General features: G+C 31.8%; 2 protein-coding genes and 1 non-coding gene across 3 annotated transcripts in view; all 3 read right to left on the minus strand.

Annotated features, from left to right (window-relative positions):
• Nucleotides 1-1,443: 1,443 nt before the first annotated feature.
• LOC139489952 (homeobox protein OTX1 A-like) lies at nucleotides 1,444-6,006 on the minus strand. Its single transcript, XM_071276835.1, has 3 exons — nucleotides 5,958-6,006; nucleotides 5,463-5,623; nucleotides 1,444-2,081 (listed from the first exon to the last, which is right to left on the minus strand). The coding sequence occupies exons 1-3, from the start codon at nucleotides 6,004-6,006 to the stop codon at nucleotides 1,548-1,550; spliced, it is 744 nt and encodes a 247-aa protein (XP_071132936.1). The 3' UTR covers nucleotides 1,444-1,547.
• Nucleotides 3,744-3,861, minus strand: LOC139508929 (U5 spliceosomal RNA). Its single transcript, XR_011661481.1, has one exon. It is a non-coding gene; the product is annotated as a U5 spliceosomal RNA (small nuclear RNA).
• A 4,888-nt stretch (nucleotides 6,007-10,894) lies between the features above and the next one.
• The window catches only part of LOC139494341 (ectopic P granules protein 5 homolog), a 58,727-nt gene continuing 52,784 nt past the window's right edge, over nucleotides 10,895-16,837 (minus strand). Inside the window, exons 41-45 of the mRNA XM_071282508.1 lie at nucleotides 16,280-16,479; nucleotides 15,538-15,780; nucleotides 14,840-15,059; nucleotides 13,980-14,186; nucleotides 10,895-12,826 (exon numbers count right to left, since the gene is read on the minus strand). Coding sequence (XP_071138609.1) covers nucleotides 12,520-12,826; nucleotides 13,980-14,186; nucleotides 14,840-15,059; nucleotides 15,538-15,780; nucleotides 16,280-16,479 — 1,177 coding nt within the window. The 3' untranslated portion in view covers nucleotides 10,895-12,519. The remainder of the gene's footprint in view (nucleotides 12,827-13,979; nucleotides 14,187-14,839; nucleotides 15,060-15,537; nucleotides 15,781-16,279; nucleotides 16,480-16,837) is intronic.

Consider the following 16,837-nt stretch of genomic DNA (forward strand, 5'->3'; position numbering starts at 1 on the left):
CAAACTGTTAATGGAGGACCGAGTTTCCAGTGGAGTGGGGAGAGGGATCTGTGACACGTATATGTCTCTAAATGAATCACAATTGAGAACCTTTTCATTGATTGTTTTATGTTAGTGTTTTGTCATTTTGCGAATTTGTTGTTAATCGGGATCATAGATTCTGTTTGACGTTTTCCCTTCTTTTAAGACTATTTGAAGCTTGTCATATAATTATAGTATCATATTTTCTGTTCACACATCATTGTCAGTATAATCGAATTTGATGCAACTGTCATACAGGTGAGAAGTTTAGCTAGCTATGAAACCTAGTTTAATAAGCTATAAAACCAAGTTTAAATCACAATTTTCTTCACAAAAAAAAGCCTGTACCAAGTCAGGGATAGGACAGTTGTTATCCATTCGTTTGATGTGTTTGAGCTGTTGATTTTGCCATTTGATTATAGACTTCCCGTTGTGAATTTTCCGCAGAGTTCAGTTATTTTGATATTTCACTTTTTAGACAACAATGTTGTCTATTGTGTGATTATTGAAGACTGAATATTGATTTTTATTATTAGTGACATTGGGTTTTTCATTTAGTAGTGTGTTTATTTTCATCTGGGTATTCTTGTACGATAAAATATCATCCATAAGTGGGAATTTCCTTCTTGTCATACATGTATACCGAACATGATATAGATCTATCTATTCAATACATCCTTCATAACCAAAAAGAACCCGAATACATTTTTACCATGTTTCCTACAAGTTAATGTTATTGTCGGTCGAATTTAGCTATGTGTGAAGCTGACTGTCCCTTTGGCATCTTTCGTCCCTCTTTTTTAGTATACTTAAATTATGCCGCAACTGTAAATCAATTTTGCTTTTCGCTGTTGTAACTTGTGTTTGATTGACAAATTGGATGAACCATAGGCATAGAATGGTGGTTTGATTTAATTCATTGATGTTAAGTAAGGTGATTATTACATAATTACACATCTTCATCGTTGCAGACTTCTAAGGCGCCAAAAGGATAACGAGAATTAAATAGCTAAATAGCTAGTCACTCTTATTCACCTTTTACTATAAAACATCCATAACATACCATTACCTACAATGAGGAATAAAGTATAGACCGTGGCGTTTGAAGCGCCTCCATCAAGAACACCAACCTTCCTTGAAACCCAAAGAAAATGTCGTTACTAACAGAGCATGAGCATTAAGATGTTGTGTAGAACACCCTTAACCACAAAAAGATTAAATAATACATTATAAAGTTTCAAGATCAAAAATGGCCTGCATAATGAAATGTTTAAATTTGATCAACTCAGTTTTAGCAAGGGTCCATACCTTAGTTTGAGCAACAACTAAAGAGATTTTAAAAATCGCGGCCATGCGTTGACGAAATAACCAATCTAACTAAAAGTGCCATGTTAAATTCATTTATTTTCTTAATTTCGTTGTCACAATCAATTTATTCATACATGTAATTGAATACGTTGAAACTTACAAATAACTAAATACAAAAGTCATATAGCACTAAATTCGATTTCAAATATTTGTCACTATCACATATTAAACTGGTAATTGAAGCAGTATCTGTCGTCTGTGGATCGTACTTCTGACTCGCTAAGGTCTGCAATGGAGAAGGACGACTTTGGTGTTGTCAACGGAAGGCGTAATGTTGTTGGTTGTATTGACAGTGGCGACACTTCTGGTTGTCTTGGTAGTGGAGACCATAAAGAAAACCTTTGGCGTTGGTCTTTGGGTCTTGATGGTGTTTTTGGCAGTGGTGATATAGGAGGAGGTGGAAGAGAAAATATGTCTTTGATGTCTGTGTAGGATGGTGAGTCAAGTGATCTGTCTTCATGAAGAATGGCTACTTCCTTTACGATATCTAATCCACTGTTAATAGTGAGGAACTGTTGTTGTTGTTGTACTGTGGATAATTGGAGCCATGTTGTATGCTTCAGGGGAGCAGTAGGTGGTGGGGATGGAGACGACTTTGGCGATGAAGAAGTACTAGATGATGCACTGTCTGAATTGGTGCTTGGACGGCGTCTGGAACGTCTATGCCTTGCTCGGCGATTCTGGAACCAAACCTGAAATTTAAAATAGAACAGTTAAGCACACAATTAATAATATAAAATTTTACCGACACACACAAAAAAGACATGTATTTCTAAAAATAACACTGTGTGACATTAACTGAATTATAACAAAGAACGACCATGTATTGTTCAATTATTGGCTCATGCATAGTATGACATTGATTCTCCCACAATCATGCATAACATTTAGTAACTCGATCCAAGACACGATTAATAAAGTATACTAGTACATGAAATAATGTTTATAAGTTAACAGAATAATAGACTGCGCTGATTGTCAATTGGGTCAAGAAATCATTCATTATTGCAAGGGATAAGCTGAGCTTGTCACATAAGCAGATAACAGGACAGTGCTTATTTTCTTTCGAATTTTGTACAATTTCTGTAAAAGTAAGACAAAAAAGGTATCTAAATAGAAAGAGACAAGGTCTCAAGCTGCATGGGCAATGAAGTTGGGCAAATTTAACTCGGAGGATTAACTGTGTAATTTTTACAACATATCAAAAAGTCTGATGTAATGACTTTTCACTTCAAAAACCAAAGTAAAAGAACCAAATCGAAAATTTCAGTGATTTTTCCATTTTTAAAGGAGTAGAACTATTGAACAGATAAAGTGGCATCCACAAAATTCAAACTTGTTCTGTGTTTTGTGGTAATAAGCATTGTGTATAAGTTTACAACATATGATCTGGTTGATGCAAACTAAAGTTATAGTGAACGAAAATTTCAGCAATTTTTCCATTTGTAAAGGGGCATAACTATAGAACGGTTAACGAGACGCCACCAAAATTCAAATCAGATCTGTGTTTTGTGATTATAAGCATTGTATATCAGTGTAATGGTATTTGGTTGAGGCAAACTATAATTAAAGAACGAAACCCAACTTTGGGACGTACAGAATGACAATTTAATGGTAAAACTTAATACTCCACGCTACGCCGGTGAGGGTATAGAAATGATATAAATCAGTTGTACATAGATTCTCATAATTTAATTTTTTTGTAAAAATTTTCATTTGATGGATATTAATTATATGAATAGAGGAGAGTGGTTTACGTAGATTAGAAAACAACCCCACGACACAGAAAAACGTCAAACTATAAAATAAGTCAATTTACAGGACAGGTGTCTATACAACATGTGATTATTAAAAGATTTCTATTATTTTAGCAACTTGAACTGCAGTCTTCAGTGTATCTATGATTTTCTTAAATAGAAATATGCTTGTTAAAGTAAATATTTGACACTATACCCTGCATTAAAATTACAAAAAAAAAAACCACAAAAAAAAAACCACCAGTATTTTCGTTTTTTTTCATAAAGGTATGACCATACCTCTCATTTGTCCATATTTGCACCTGCAAACAAATGACCCTTATTTTCATTTTGGACGAATGCCTAATAATGCTTTGATAGGAGCAAAACAATAGTTAAATCTGTGCGAGATGAATTCAAACAAATTTAATATTACCTATAATAATGTTATTTAGTAATATTTTCTAAAGAATATGTGAAATTTTGAATTCTCTGATTGTAATTATATGCATATACCAACTTTAAGTAAAGCTGTTTATGTTTTATGTGTATGAGCTTACACAGTGTTATGTGGCGTTCACTTTTAAAGCAGGTCTTTATTTTTTGTTTGATTATGTTACCCTGATTTAACAGGGTTAGAAAAATAGTCTATAGACTCATTAATTTGTTCCTCTCCACGGAAATCTTTAGTAAAAGGCGAAAGATTTATTCGTGGTTTGAAGAGAAACCAGAGTAACGAAATACGGAAGTTCGATGGACCCAGCTAAACAATTATTTTGTTTAGTTTTGGTATATAATTAACGTTTCCTTTGCAAAATACAGTTCAAAATATACAAATAGATTATATTAAAATACTTCATTTTATTTATTTTTGATATTAATGTTCAGTCAAATAATGAATTTATATATCTATGGTTAATATCAATTTCATTGAGTTTTTTTCAAATAAAGGGAAATAATTCATGTTACTTTTTCAATAGAAATTGTTAATTTGACAGGTTTTATTAAAATAAATAGATACTGTATAGATGTCAGACTAATGAGTCATGAACATTATAATGTGAGGTTATACACAATTCATTATAAGTCTGGTAAGTTACAACCTTAAGTCGATTATCATTCTTTATCACATCTGCTTTCATGGGCATGGACCCCCCTTTTTTAAAGTTTGTTCGGTCTTTTTTATGATCTTTTATATATGTGATGTTCAAAAGATTTAATAGAAAAAGTTAATTATAACCAAGTTGGCGTTTACTCTAACGCGATCGATGATTTTCACAAACTGTTAAAAATATGATAGGTTCTCAATTATAGAATAAATATAGATACTATAAGTATATAGATGTCTATAAATGAGTCATGAACAGTATACTATAATGTGAGGTTATATACAATTTATTATATGTTTGGAAAGTTACAACTCAAAGTTGTGTATCACTCTTATGACATCTGATTTCATGGGCAGTGCCCCCCTCCCCCCTTTTATATATAGTTGTTTCGGTCTTTTTTGTTATCAGCTTAAATTTTATCTGAAATGTTATATGTCTAAATAATATTTCCATTGAAAAATACTGTAAAAATGTATTAGTTCTTGTTCCTGTACATACCATAATACATTTAAATGTGGTATATATACGTACTAAATCATAAGCTGAATTTAATTATTTAACAATAACAGAGACTAGTATTAAGTAACAGGGGACTATACAAAAAAAAGTAAAATCACAAAAATACTGAACTTAGAGGAAGATCAATTGGGAAAGTCCATAATCACATGGCAAAATCAAATAACAAAACTATCTATTTTACTAACATTCAGTTTTATAAAGGTGCCAGTAGTGATAAATTTCTGATATAAATAATATATCCTCCGTAATCCCCGCTAACCCAGACTTGGTTCACTTTATTCGGCATTCATTTATACAAATAATGTATTTTGTGTAATTTACGAAACAAATTAATTTTGAACACATATTAAAATGTGGGAAAATAACACGCTTAAATTAAATCATATCTTGACTGAGACTTCTTTTTTAATAGAAATTGATTATAACGATTAGTTCAAGTTAAACTGTAACGTATATATATATATATATTAATTAAAGGACAGTGGGTGTTCATTAAAAAAATCTTATCACTGTGCGTATTCAATTTCATATTCATGAGGGGGGGGGGGGGGGGGCATTTATATGCATCAAACCAAAGGTCACTCACTATAAAAATAAATGAACACACACTTCTGTTCTCGATATATATGCACATCGAGTGTGAGAAAATGATGAATATTTCTGCACAGTTAAGTGCCACTTAATATTGTTTTCCTATAGAAGCACTCACCTGAACTCTTGCCTCTTCTTCGTTGATCTGTCTAGCTAAGGTGATTCTTTCTTTGATGTCGGGGTACTTGTTCTCGATGAAGGCTTTCTCTAGAATAACTATGGTGGCGTTAGAGAACATTGTCCTGTTACGACGCTGCCGCTTCTTTGGTGGGTCTGAGTCTAAAATGAAATTTAAAAATATGATATATGATTGTCATGCATTTATCAATTGTGTGTTACGTAAAACCTCAGAAAGACAGAATATGTATTCTCAATACCACAATTCAATACCTTTGCTGCAATTTGAAGATACGTAGGTACAGAGATCATGAGTGAAAATTTTGTACATTCAATAAGGTCACAGTACCGCATACGCGGCGTGTTTTATATTAAATTACTGTACGCGTACTAATTAGTTTTATAATTATGTCTTGTATCTGGCATATCTTTCAACACTAAATGTTAAGGAAATTTGTCAATGAAAAAATAGTAAAATAACTTCATATAGACTTACCAAAACCCATTATTTTGCTGATGGAGTGGTCTGTTACAAAAGCTGTCATTGTTGGTTGTGAACTGGAAATTGCTAATATTGCCAATTTTTAAATGTATCGGGTATATACTGTACATGTTCTCGTGTTTATTTAATATTGAGTAATGTATTATAGAATTATGATTGGATATTGAAATAATATTCAAAAGGAAGCCAGTTTTATCTTATTAAAATGATATTAAATCGTGACAGTGTTTACATAATCAACCTAAGAAGCCATTCAATCTGATTAGTTAATTGCTAAAATAACAAAGTTAAGGCTTATAATAATTTTCTCACATTTCTTTGAAGTTCAATAGATTTTAATAAAAAAAATTGAATTATAACCAAGCTGGCGTTTACTCTAAAATGATCAATGATTTCACAACCTTATTAAAATTGGTAGATTTTCTGAACATTGATTAATCAATAAATGATTACAGATTAAAATGCACTCTTGATGAAGTGCATGTGCATCAGAATCAATGCTTTATCGTTTTGAACTTTTTTCTACAAACGGGACTAGATAGCATATTTGATTTAGATTCAATTAAGAGTATCTTTCATTTTCTATTATGTTAAGCAGAGACATATGTATATGATCCGCCGTATATATGTATCCGAGTTAAGTTAGTATTTATCGTTTATGGTTTAAGCAACCGATTATGCTCAAAATAAGATCGCATGCATTTGTTTTTATTTTCTTAAATAAACACTTCTCTGTAACATTTCTTCCTTGACCAGTGCATCTGACACCAAAGTTAGGTGTCAACCTAAACCAGATTCGTTAGCAGAACAATGAATGTAAACTTCATACAGGCATTGTTAAACGATGTGCTAGTGGAATTATCGTGCTGCTGCACCTGCTGTCTGGGTTGAATGACACGAATTTTGGTAGAAAATACTTTTTAATTCTACATTTTAACTGCAACATCGATTTTATTCTGTCTTATACAGAAAACTTCTTTTCAACCTATTTGAAAGATTCGAAATAACTCTTATCCTATTATATAAAGTATAAATTTCCGCCAGGATAACAAAAATGATCCATCACCAGCTAACACCCTGTTAAAGATAATGTACACTTTAATTACAATCGGAAAGACACCCACAACTAATATTTCTCCAACCAATAAAATACATATAGGCGCACACATCACAAGTAAGCCAAACTGTGGAAACCAGCTTGAAGAAATCTGGAACAAAGTACTAGGTATCTAAAGCATAACTTGTCATATTTTCCTAGGAAGAACACTTGATTGTAGTATTCGTCAGTGTTCATCTCTTTCCATTCTCTGTTATTAATCACAGAATTTGTTAGTTCTGTCTACCTCAGTATCTAGAAAATTTTATATTCTTTTTTAATTACCTTGAAGTTTTGAACATTAATATAACCTGTGGATTAATAGTGGAAATTTGTGACAAACAATATCATTTTTGCAATTGACTCTTCCATGCAGTTTAGTTTTGCACCTCCTCCAGAAGTATACTAGGTCTAGGATGCATAATTGTTTGATTCCAAAGAAAACCATCTTCTCTATGATCTTAAATAGTGATAAAGAAACTTAAAATTCTTAGGACTGGAAACTAGAAGATCTAAGGAGTTTGGATCTTTCACCTGTCATTTTTGAATGAATTTGATACAATGCATAGAGTATTTTGCAAAAAAAATCAGATTTTTTTAGCTCACCTGGCCCGAAGGGCCAAGTGAACTTTTCCCATCACTTGGCGTCCGTCGTCCGTCGTCGTCGTTAACTTTTACAAAAATCTTCTCTGAAACAACTGGGCCAAATTAAACCAAACTTGGCCACAATCATCATTGGGGTATTTAGTTTAAAAAATGTGTGACGTGTCCCGGCCAATCAACCAAGATGGCCGCCATGGCTAAAAATAGAACACAGGGGTAAAATGCAGTTTTTGGCTTATAACTCAAAAACCAAAGCATTTAGAGCAAATCTGACAAGGGGTAAAATTGTTTATCAGGTCAATATCTATCTGCCCTCAAATTTTCAGATGAATCGGACAACCCGTTGTTGGGTTGCTGCCCCATAACTGGTAATTTTAGGGAATGTTTGCTGTTTTTGGTTATTATCTTGAATATTATTATAGATAGAGATAAACTGTAAACAGCAATAATGTTCAGCAAAGTAAGATTTACAAATAAGTCAACATGACCAAAATGGTCAGTTGACCCCTTTAGGAGTTATTGACCTTTATAGTCAATTTTTAACCATTTTTTCGTAAATCTTTGTAATCTTTTTTACAAAAATCTTCTCCTCTGAAACTACTGGGCCAAATTAAACCAAACATGGCCACAATCATCATTGGGGTAACTTGTTTAAAAAATATGTGGTGTGACCTTGCCAATCAACCAAAATGGCTGCCACGACTAATAATAGAACATAGGGGTAAAATGTAGTTTTTGGCTTATAACTCAAAAAGCGAAGCATTAAGAGAAAATTCGTAAGGGTTCCACGGAACCCAATGTCTCGCCTACTTTTGCTGTTAATTGCAGACTCAACAAAAATGAGGAAAAACATCAATAAAAATTTCCCTCTCGATACTGTCGTTTGATTGAAAGAAGCTTCCAAGTTTGGTAAAAAATCCAGGATAGTTTATGAATCTAATAAATGTTTTATAAACTTTAACTGCAGACTGTATGCAATGTTAACTGGAAGAAAAACTAAGTCCATTTATAAGTAAAATACGGAAAAAGTGAATTTTTTTTTCACAAAATTTACTTCTGAATAATATCTTATGATCAGAAACAAGCTTATGTCTAAGTTTGGTAGAAATCCAGGATAGTTTAAGAACATTATAAAAATTTTAAAAACTTAAACCACAGAGTGAATGTTTTGTTTCTGGCCAAAAAAATAAGTCCATTTATAAGTAAAATACGGAAAAGTGGAAATTTATTTTTACAAAATTTTCTTCTTGATACTATCTTATGATCATAAACAAGCTTCTGTCCAAGTTTGGTACAAATCAAGGATAGTTTATGAAAGTTATTAAAATTTTAAAAACTTTAACCACAGAGTGAATGTAATGTTTCCTCGCAGAAAAACTAAGTCCATTTATAAGTAAAATACGGAAAAAATGGAATTTTATTTTTACAAAATTTACTTCTGGATACTTTCTTATGATCATAAACAAGCTTCTGTCCAAGTTTGGTAGAAATTCAGTATAGTTTAAGAAAGTTATTAAAATTTCAAAAACTTTAACCACAGAGTGAATATTTGTGGACGCCGCCGACGACGACGCCGACGACGACGGAATGTAGGATCGCTTAGTCTCGCTTTTTCGACTAAAGTCGAAGGCTCGACAAAAATCAGACAGGGTTTAATTGTTTATCAGGTCAAGATCTATCTGCCCTGATTTTTACACATGGATCGGACAACTCGTTGTTAGGTTACTGTCCTGAATTGGTAATTTTAAGGAAATTTTGTCGTTTTTGTTATTATCTTGAATATTATTATAGATAGATAATAACTGTATACAGCAATAACGTTCAGCAAAATAAGATCTACAAATAAGTTTACATGACCAAAATAGTCAATTGACCCCTTAAGGAGTTATTGCCCTTTATAGTTAATTTTTAACATTTTTCATAAATTTTTGTAAATTTGTAGAAAATATTTTCCACTGTAATTACTGGGCCAAGTTCATTATAGATAGAGATAATTGTAGCAACAAGGATGTTCAGTAAAGTAAGATCTACAAACACATCACCATCACCAAAACACAATTATGTCATGAATTTATCTGTGTCCATTGTTTAATATGCACAAGACCAAGGTGAGTGACACAGGCTTTTTAGAGCCTCTAGTTTTTTTTTATATCATCCAGCAAGGGGAATAACTTCTATATGGAGTAGCCCGACAATTTAAGACCTGTTACTGATTTGTAGTTCATGTGAAGCTAACAAATTTAGCTTTTTACAGTGTTTACATGTTGACTTAATAGTAGATCTCATCCAACTGATATTTTTTTTTATTCTTTCTACAAAGTTTCTCTCTATATGATACTTATTCTGAAAATTAGTGTGGAGAGATGTTGTCTAGCATTTTAGAAAGAAAAAAAAAGAAGAAAATTGACAATTTAAAAAAAAAATATTTTTCATAAATTTGTGTTATCTATAAATGACAATGTAATTGTTTAAATTTTATACAAATAAATATCTTAAATCTTAAACCATCCATAATAGTTTAAGCAAACATAACAAAATTATCCTTATGTAGGTTAAGGACCCACACCTAACCTGAAGTAATTCTAAGGTGCTCTGGAAGAGTCAACAGTTCCACTATTGACAACAGCAGTTTGATTCCTGTTTAAATAAGTTTATTTCTCTAAATCTTTGTCAATTTGTCTTTTTCTGCACCCAGTGTATAAAAAAATTTAATCAACATGTGGTTAGCTTGATCTCAGTTTTTCATTGGTTGAAATTCTATTATGCAGTTGAGTTTTCTTGCTTTCCTCTGAATTTCCAATTGTGACGGCCTGAAAAAAGGCGACCATGCCTGATGACCTCACATAGAAAGAACATATCTTTTTGCAGAAAAGAAGGAAAAGTTTGCCTACATATTGTTCCACCACCAAATATTGTGTAATACATGTACAATATTAATCCACTCTTTACAGTTAAATTTTAAATATTTAAAACACTCAGCGAGCCTTGCGTTTTAAATTTGAAAATTTAACTGTCTCGAGGATATATATCGAATCAAACTCGATGCAGTGTTAGGATCTATATGTGTCACATCTTGTCATTAGGAATATATACTTAAGCTGCTTGATAAATGTGTCTGGTCTCACTCTCAGACCTAACCAAATTTACAACCATCAGTTATGTAAATTGTTAAACCCTAAAACTTGACTACATGTTAAACTTTGAAATAAGACAACTTGATCATAAGAGTTAATAAAGATATAAACAATTGTTTTATTAATAAACAAATAAATATTATCACATAATATGTTTACAACAACCAACAGCAAACTCTAAAATATAATAAGCATAACAATATATAAATGCAATAAACATCTAACTTGTTTTCAATAGAACCTGTATATACATTGTATTTTTACTTCATTTATATACTGTCCAGGACAAAGTAGGCGAAAGTCTGAGAGGGGAAGTGAAAAATTGAATACAGAGATATTTTAAGGTTTTCTCTTCAAATAATTTACATATTTTTGTTGAACATCTAACTTTTTAGAGTAAAATATCAACTTGACAGTTAAAGCTGCATGCATCTTCCTGTTCAAATCCATAATGATTTGTTTTACTATAAGAATTTAAGCATTAACTAGAGGCTCATAGAAGCATGAATCTCTAATATGGCATATTTTAACCCTTATAGATAACTGCTGACAAATTAAGTTTCAAATTTCTCCCCCAAATGATGTAATAAAATGGAATTTAGGGTACCAGGTACCAGGTAATTTTCATTTACTATATAAAGAGTATTTTTTTCACAAATGAAATGAATACAAATCTATAAGATTTAATATAAACAAAATTATAATATTTCATAATCAATGACAAATGAATATTATTTTTTTTTTTACAAAAGCACCAGGTTAATAATGATATATTATATGGTACCTTAGTACAATGTTTAGAACTACATATATAACTATAATATCACACTTTACAACCAATTAGCTTTCCCTTTCACTGACTGTTATTGACCCAAGTTACTGGTACCAGATATGTAACAACAAGAAGATGTCTGACAGCCCCTTCATTTTAAAGTGTCATATACATGTATGTTTGTATGTAACAGGTGATCTTGTACTCTATCAATAATGATAAAACACGAATTTAGATGAAATATTTGAAAAATAATAAATGCCACCATGTTGTAAAAAAGGCAGTACATAATGTTTCTAAGTGTATAACAGGATGTATAGAAATTTCTAATGGAAATTAAATGGTGAAATATTGATGGGTTCCTAGAAATGAAAAAGTAACACAAATTAGATCAAAGTCGAGTCAAGGTGAGTGAAATGTTGTTGATCCATTTTGTATTAAAAGAGGATTATAGTGGAGAGGTATTTTTTTGTCATTTAAGATCTCTGAGAAATGAATACCAAACATAGCCAAATCTTGAGAAAAAAATTACATATATATTCATATAGACAAAATCAATAATCTTTATTAGGACTTCACACCCCTTCTCCAATTTAATTTCTTTATTGCACTTTTGGTTGTTAACAAATACCTAAAATGGTACAACTATCCCATAATAGGTTGATCTCTTTATAATACTTTGTCAAATAATTTGAAAATGTTAAATCAACAGCTAGCTAATCCTCATGGAACCTAACATTGTGTATTTTTTTTTAAAAAGAATCTGTAACAGCATTCTTTAGTTATAGCGAGACATGCCTAGACAGACAGACACCCAACAGTATACTATAAAACAAATGTCTTCCAAAGTTGAAAGGGTCTTAAAAAAATCACAAATATCGTAATAAAATAAAATAAACAACAACCAATTAACAATTATACATGTTAGTCAACAGTACAGGTAAATATATATTATGAATGAAAATTATGCAACACTGATAAGAACTTTTTATCACTATAAAATATAGTGCTAAGTCTGCCAAGGAGATCCACTGTATCAGCTAAGTATTTGTCTGAGCTTGTAACAAAGTCACATGACATTTGAATATCTGATTTAAACTGATGATACTGTCTGTTGCTTTTTAATGAATGAAGGAATGTTAGCTGTTGCTTTGAGGAAGAAGTTGATACAACAGGTTCACCGGGACATCGTAGAAGTGATTCACCAAATATCTGTGCAGACAGCATGGCTGCTAAGGCTCGACAAACTATCCTAAACCTTAAAAATAAAAACAAATGAATAAACAACCATTCTGTGAGTATAACATGGCAATACATAATCCCTTATCGGTTAAAAATTCTAACTTGATCTATAGCTTATCATGGTGTAAACTATATAATAAATATCAAGTCAATATCTTCAAGCATGATGAAAAAAAGATTTGATGACTGATTATTTAATTGAATTTTTCTTAGTCCAAGTAACATAACTCTGCACAAAAAGTCATCATACCTGAACTTGATCTGTAACTTGTCATGATAAAAATATGTACAATTTTTCAAATATAAATCTTCAAGCATGACGAAAAAAACCCTGATTACTTGAGTGAATTTTTTTAGTCCAAGGACCATAACTCTGCACAAAATCATCAGACCAGAACAAAATTCCACTGGAACTTGTTTTGATAAAACTGTATACCAATCATCAAATCAATATCTTCAAGAATGACAAAAAAATATGTGGGAAAACTGATTATTTGAGTGAGTTTCCTAAGTCCAAGGACCATAACTCTGCACAAAATCATCAGATTGGGACAAACAGGACAGACTTGAACTGTAACTTGTCATGATAAGATACCAAATATCAAATCAATGTCTTTAAGCATGAAGAAAAAAGTGTGAAAAACTGATTTGCCGGAATGACAAATGGACAGACAGACTGAGTGCAAACCTAAAGTCCCTTTTGACTTCATGGGTAGGGGACTTAAAGACTTCAAGCTTAAAATAAACCAAAATAAATGACCAGCAAAAATGACATTATTTACAAGACAGTACGTTTTCTCAATGTTGTGTGACTTAATTGACCTTATGAGAAACCCAATGGTCCATTTTTAGTGAAAAGGGTGACTAAGAATTATCCATATAGATGTATGTTTCCTGGTTTAAGCTGAATGGTATTTTCTGGTTGCATTTTATGATCCTAGTGTACTTACCACTATCCTCTGAATAATTTTCTTGGCTGATTTTACTGCGTACTAAGAACACATTCAACGGCCCAGGAATCATAGGTGGATCGTGGGGAAAATTTGGTTGATTATATAGGGAATCACTGAAGCATGACTGGTGCGTTCCCAACTTAGGACAGTCAGCAGGCCCCCATCTCCCTTATGAAAAGTCAGGATCCACTACTGGGAACAGACATTTGTACTTACTGTTGTGACATAGGGGACTTTTTACCAAGTCCTATTGCTCCAAGTAATCCAGTCGACAACCTATCTTCTCCATACTGATGTAGGTGGGATATAAGGGTGTTTAACATCTTTATCAACACTTTGTGTGAGGCACCAAAATTGACTTCTTTCAGTACTATATCTACCAGTATGGACCACCATAATAACAGTTTACATTCATTGTCAGAGCTAGGTTAAAATAAAGATCACAATAGTAACAGCTATAGAACAACATTTGTAATTTCTTGTTTGAAATTTAAACTTTTAATTTATGAATCTTAAAAAAATAAATACAAAACTTATCTTTTTTTCATAATGAATATATATATATATATATAGGTTTAAAGTCTTAAACTCAGAGAATAAAATAATTATAAAGAACTATTTTTCATTGACAACTTTTCACAAGGGCCTCATGGAGGAGTTACAAGATTGTTGACTCAAGTTGTTTCACTGTTTAGGTTGAAAAAGTCAAATCACATGACAACTTTCTATGCATCTGCAGAATATTTCACAAGGCCAAATAAGAAAATACAATGATTTAAATAGATGTCCACTTAAAAAATTTGGCTACACTTTTATATTTTGACCCCCCTCACACTGTTGAAAACCTACAATTAATTGGTGTCCCCCATAAGTTCATATTTTCATGGAGACGACATGCAAAGACTTCTGTTGTTTACACATGATTTTTGTGTATAAAATGATATCAGGAAAAGGAACCATCTCTGACCAAAATTTTGTTTGAGATATGTTGAGATTTGTTCTATTTCAATTACTAAAACAGCAGTAGGTCTGAATTATTATAAGCTTTGTTATTCTGTCCTAATGACTAAGAGTACCTAGGTTTAGCTTTGCCTGTCCAATCTAGAAGTCTTGCCAGTAAAACGTTCATCTGTTCTAAAGATTGACATAGTGGCAGATTCTGTACAATGTAACCATACAACAAAAGGTATGATCCTTCTTCCAAAGCTACTGTCAGGTAATCATCAATGTCAAGGTCAGGTACTTGGATTGCAGCCAAAACATGGTCCCATCCACCTCCTGTTTGTTTATCATGACCTTGAAAACAAGTTGTAAATAATCTCATCATAGATACTATGATTGAATTTTGTATTTATGCCAGACAGGCTTTTGTCTACAAAAGACTCATCTAATGACGCTTGAAGAAAAATAGTTAAAACGGCCAAATAAAGTACGAAGTTGAAGACGATTAGAATTGAAACTTTCTAATTTGATGATTAATACAATTTTTTTCATTTACAGTATGATTCTAGTAAGAGGAATCTCATATACTGGTAAACAGTAAGCAAGCAAATATTGTTTTCATTTCAAAATTCTAAATCTATTAAAACTGATGAAAATCTTATAATATGCTGAGGAAACAACAGATTTTTATCAAACCACCTTTACGAAATATAAAGCTTCCAGATTTTATATAAAAAAGGCAAAAGATCAAAATCAGCAAATAGACTTATTTTGAGGTGAACTACCAAAAAAACGCACTTTTAAGTCATGGTTATAGCTACAAGTATATTACCTCCTACAAAATAAGCTTGGATACATTCCTCAATAATCTGGACCATATGCCTATGTGATGCCAGACATCGTGAGGCACTCCTCACACATGGTAACAGTAATATACTACTGGGTGATGACTCTAACCACTGTATTATAGTTGTCACAACAACAGATTGGTTACTAGGGTTACAGTTGTTAAGTAATGACAATACTTCCTTCATGAGATCTAAGCATTCCTCTTGTTGTATTCTTGAATCAACAACTGTAAAAATAAATTGTAAACACAGTTGTTAAAATTTTGATTCTATTTTTATTCAAATTTTCTTCACAACATTTCTTTCTCATAGATTAATACAACTAAGAAATAATGGAGTTTGTTAAAATAGATGTGTAAGATTAACAAGAAAGCTACACCCAAGTTAAATTTCAAAAATCTATGATTCTGTTAAAAAGTATGACATACATTTTTAGAGCAAAATACAAACTTGCCCTTTTATTCAGCATTATAATGATTATACACTCATGAACCAAAAAGTCAATCAATATTTAGAGACTGAACAGTGTGGACAAGTACAACTATCTATCGTTGAATACCATCTGTTAAATCTTGTACCATCTGTTAAATCTTGTGATTTTTTGTGTCATTGGTGTTACTGTCTTATGGAATGTCTCATTGACCATACCCCAATCTTCTTTTATCAACATGACCACAACTACCACTGTATTTCTAAACAATAAGATTTAGGATTATAACAACTTACCACTAGCCACAACTGTTTCAATGTCAGTCATCAAGTTCAAGATTACAGTTGTGATAGATTCCATACTAATTTCATTATCGTATGTACACTGGCAGATTAATTGGACATAACTATGGACATAACATTGTCTTTTGATAGCCATATCTGATGTCCAATTACTGGATGACTGGACATTAAAATCAGAGGCAGCTTTTAATAGCCTGAAAATATACAGATTTATGTATCTAAATTTGAAAAGATTTAATTAAAGTGTTTTCATATTAATGAACAAACACTGTTTGGCAACTAATCTGTCCCAAATCAAGCACCATAAAATTTCAGCAATCTACCAAATTTTGAATTACGTGTATTATAACAATTAGTGACAATGTTTTAAAAATGTTCGGAGTCTGGGTGATTGCCCATGACCTGTCTGCTATGAGGTACATTTTTCTTTTTTGTACAATAGTCCCCACCAAAAATAGTGCCCATGTGAAGGTATTTGACCTTTTTAAGCACATGAGATAACCCCAGTTTGGGGTTTGTGTTGCTCAGTCTTTAGTTTTCTCTGTGTTTTTT

The sequence above is a fragment of the Mytilus edulis genome, chromosome 1 (genome assembly GCF_963676685.1).
Source record: "Mytilus edulis chromosome 1, xbMytEdul2.2, whole genome shotgun sequence".
NCBI classification, from domain to species: Eukaryota; Metazoa; Mollusca; class Bivalvia; order Mytilida; family Mytilidae; genus Mytilus; species Mytilus edulis.

Bases quoted from the DNA above. Each gene is read 5' to 3' on its own strand.
- LOC139489952 (XM_071276835.1), bottom strand. From the start codon at position 6,006: ATGACAGCTTTTGTAACAGACCACTCCATCAGCAAAATAATGGGTTTT. The intron at 5,624-5,957 runs GTAAGTCTATAT...ATTTCATTTTAG, and splicing joins CAGCAAAATAATGGGTTTTG to ACTCAGACCCACCAAAGAAG. The intron at 2,082-5,462 runs GTGAGTGCTTCT...TTTAAATTTCAG, and splicing joins AAGAAGAGGCAAGAGTTCAG to GTTTGGTTCCAGAATCGCCG.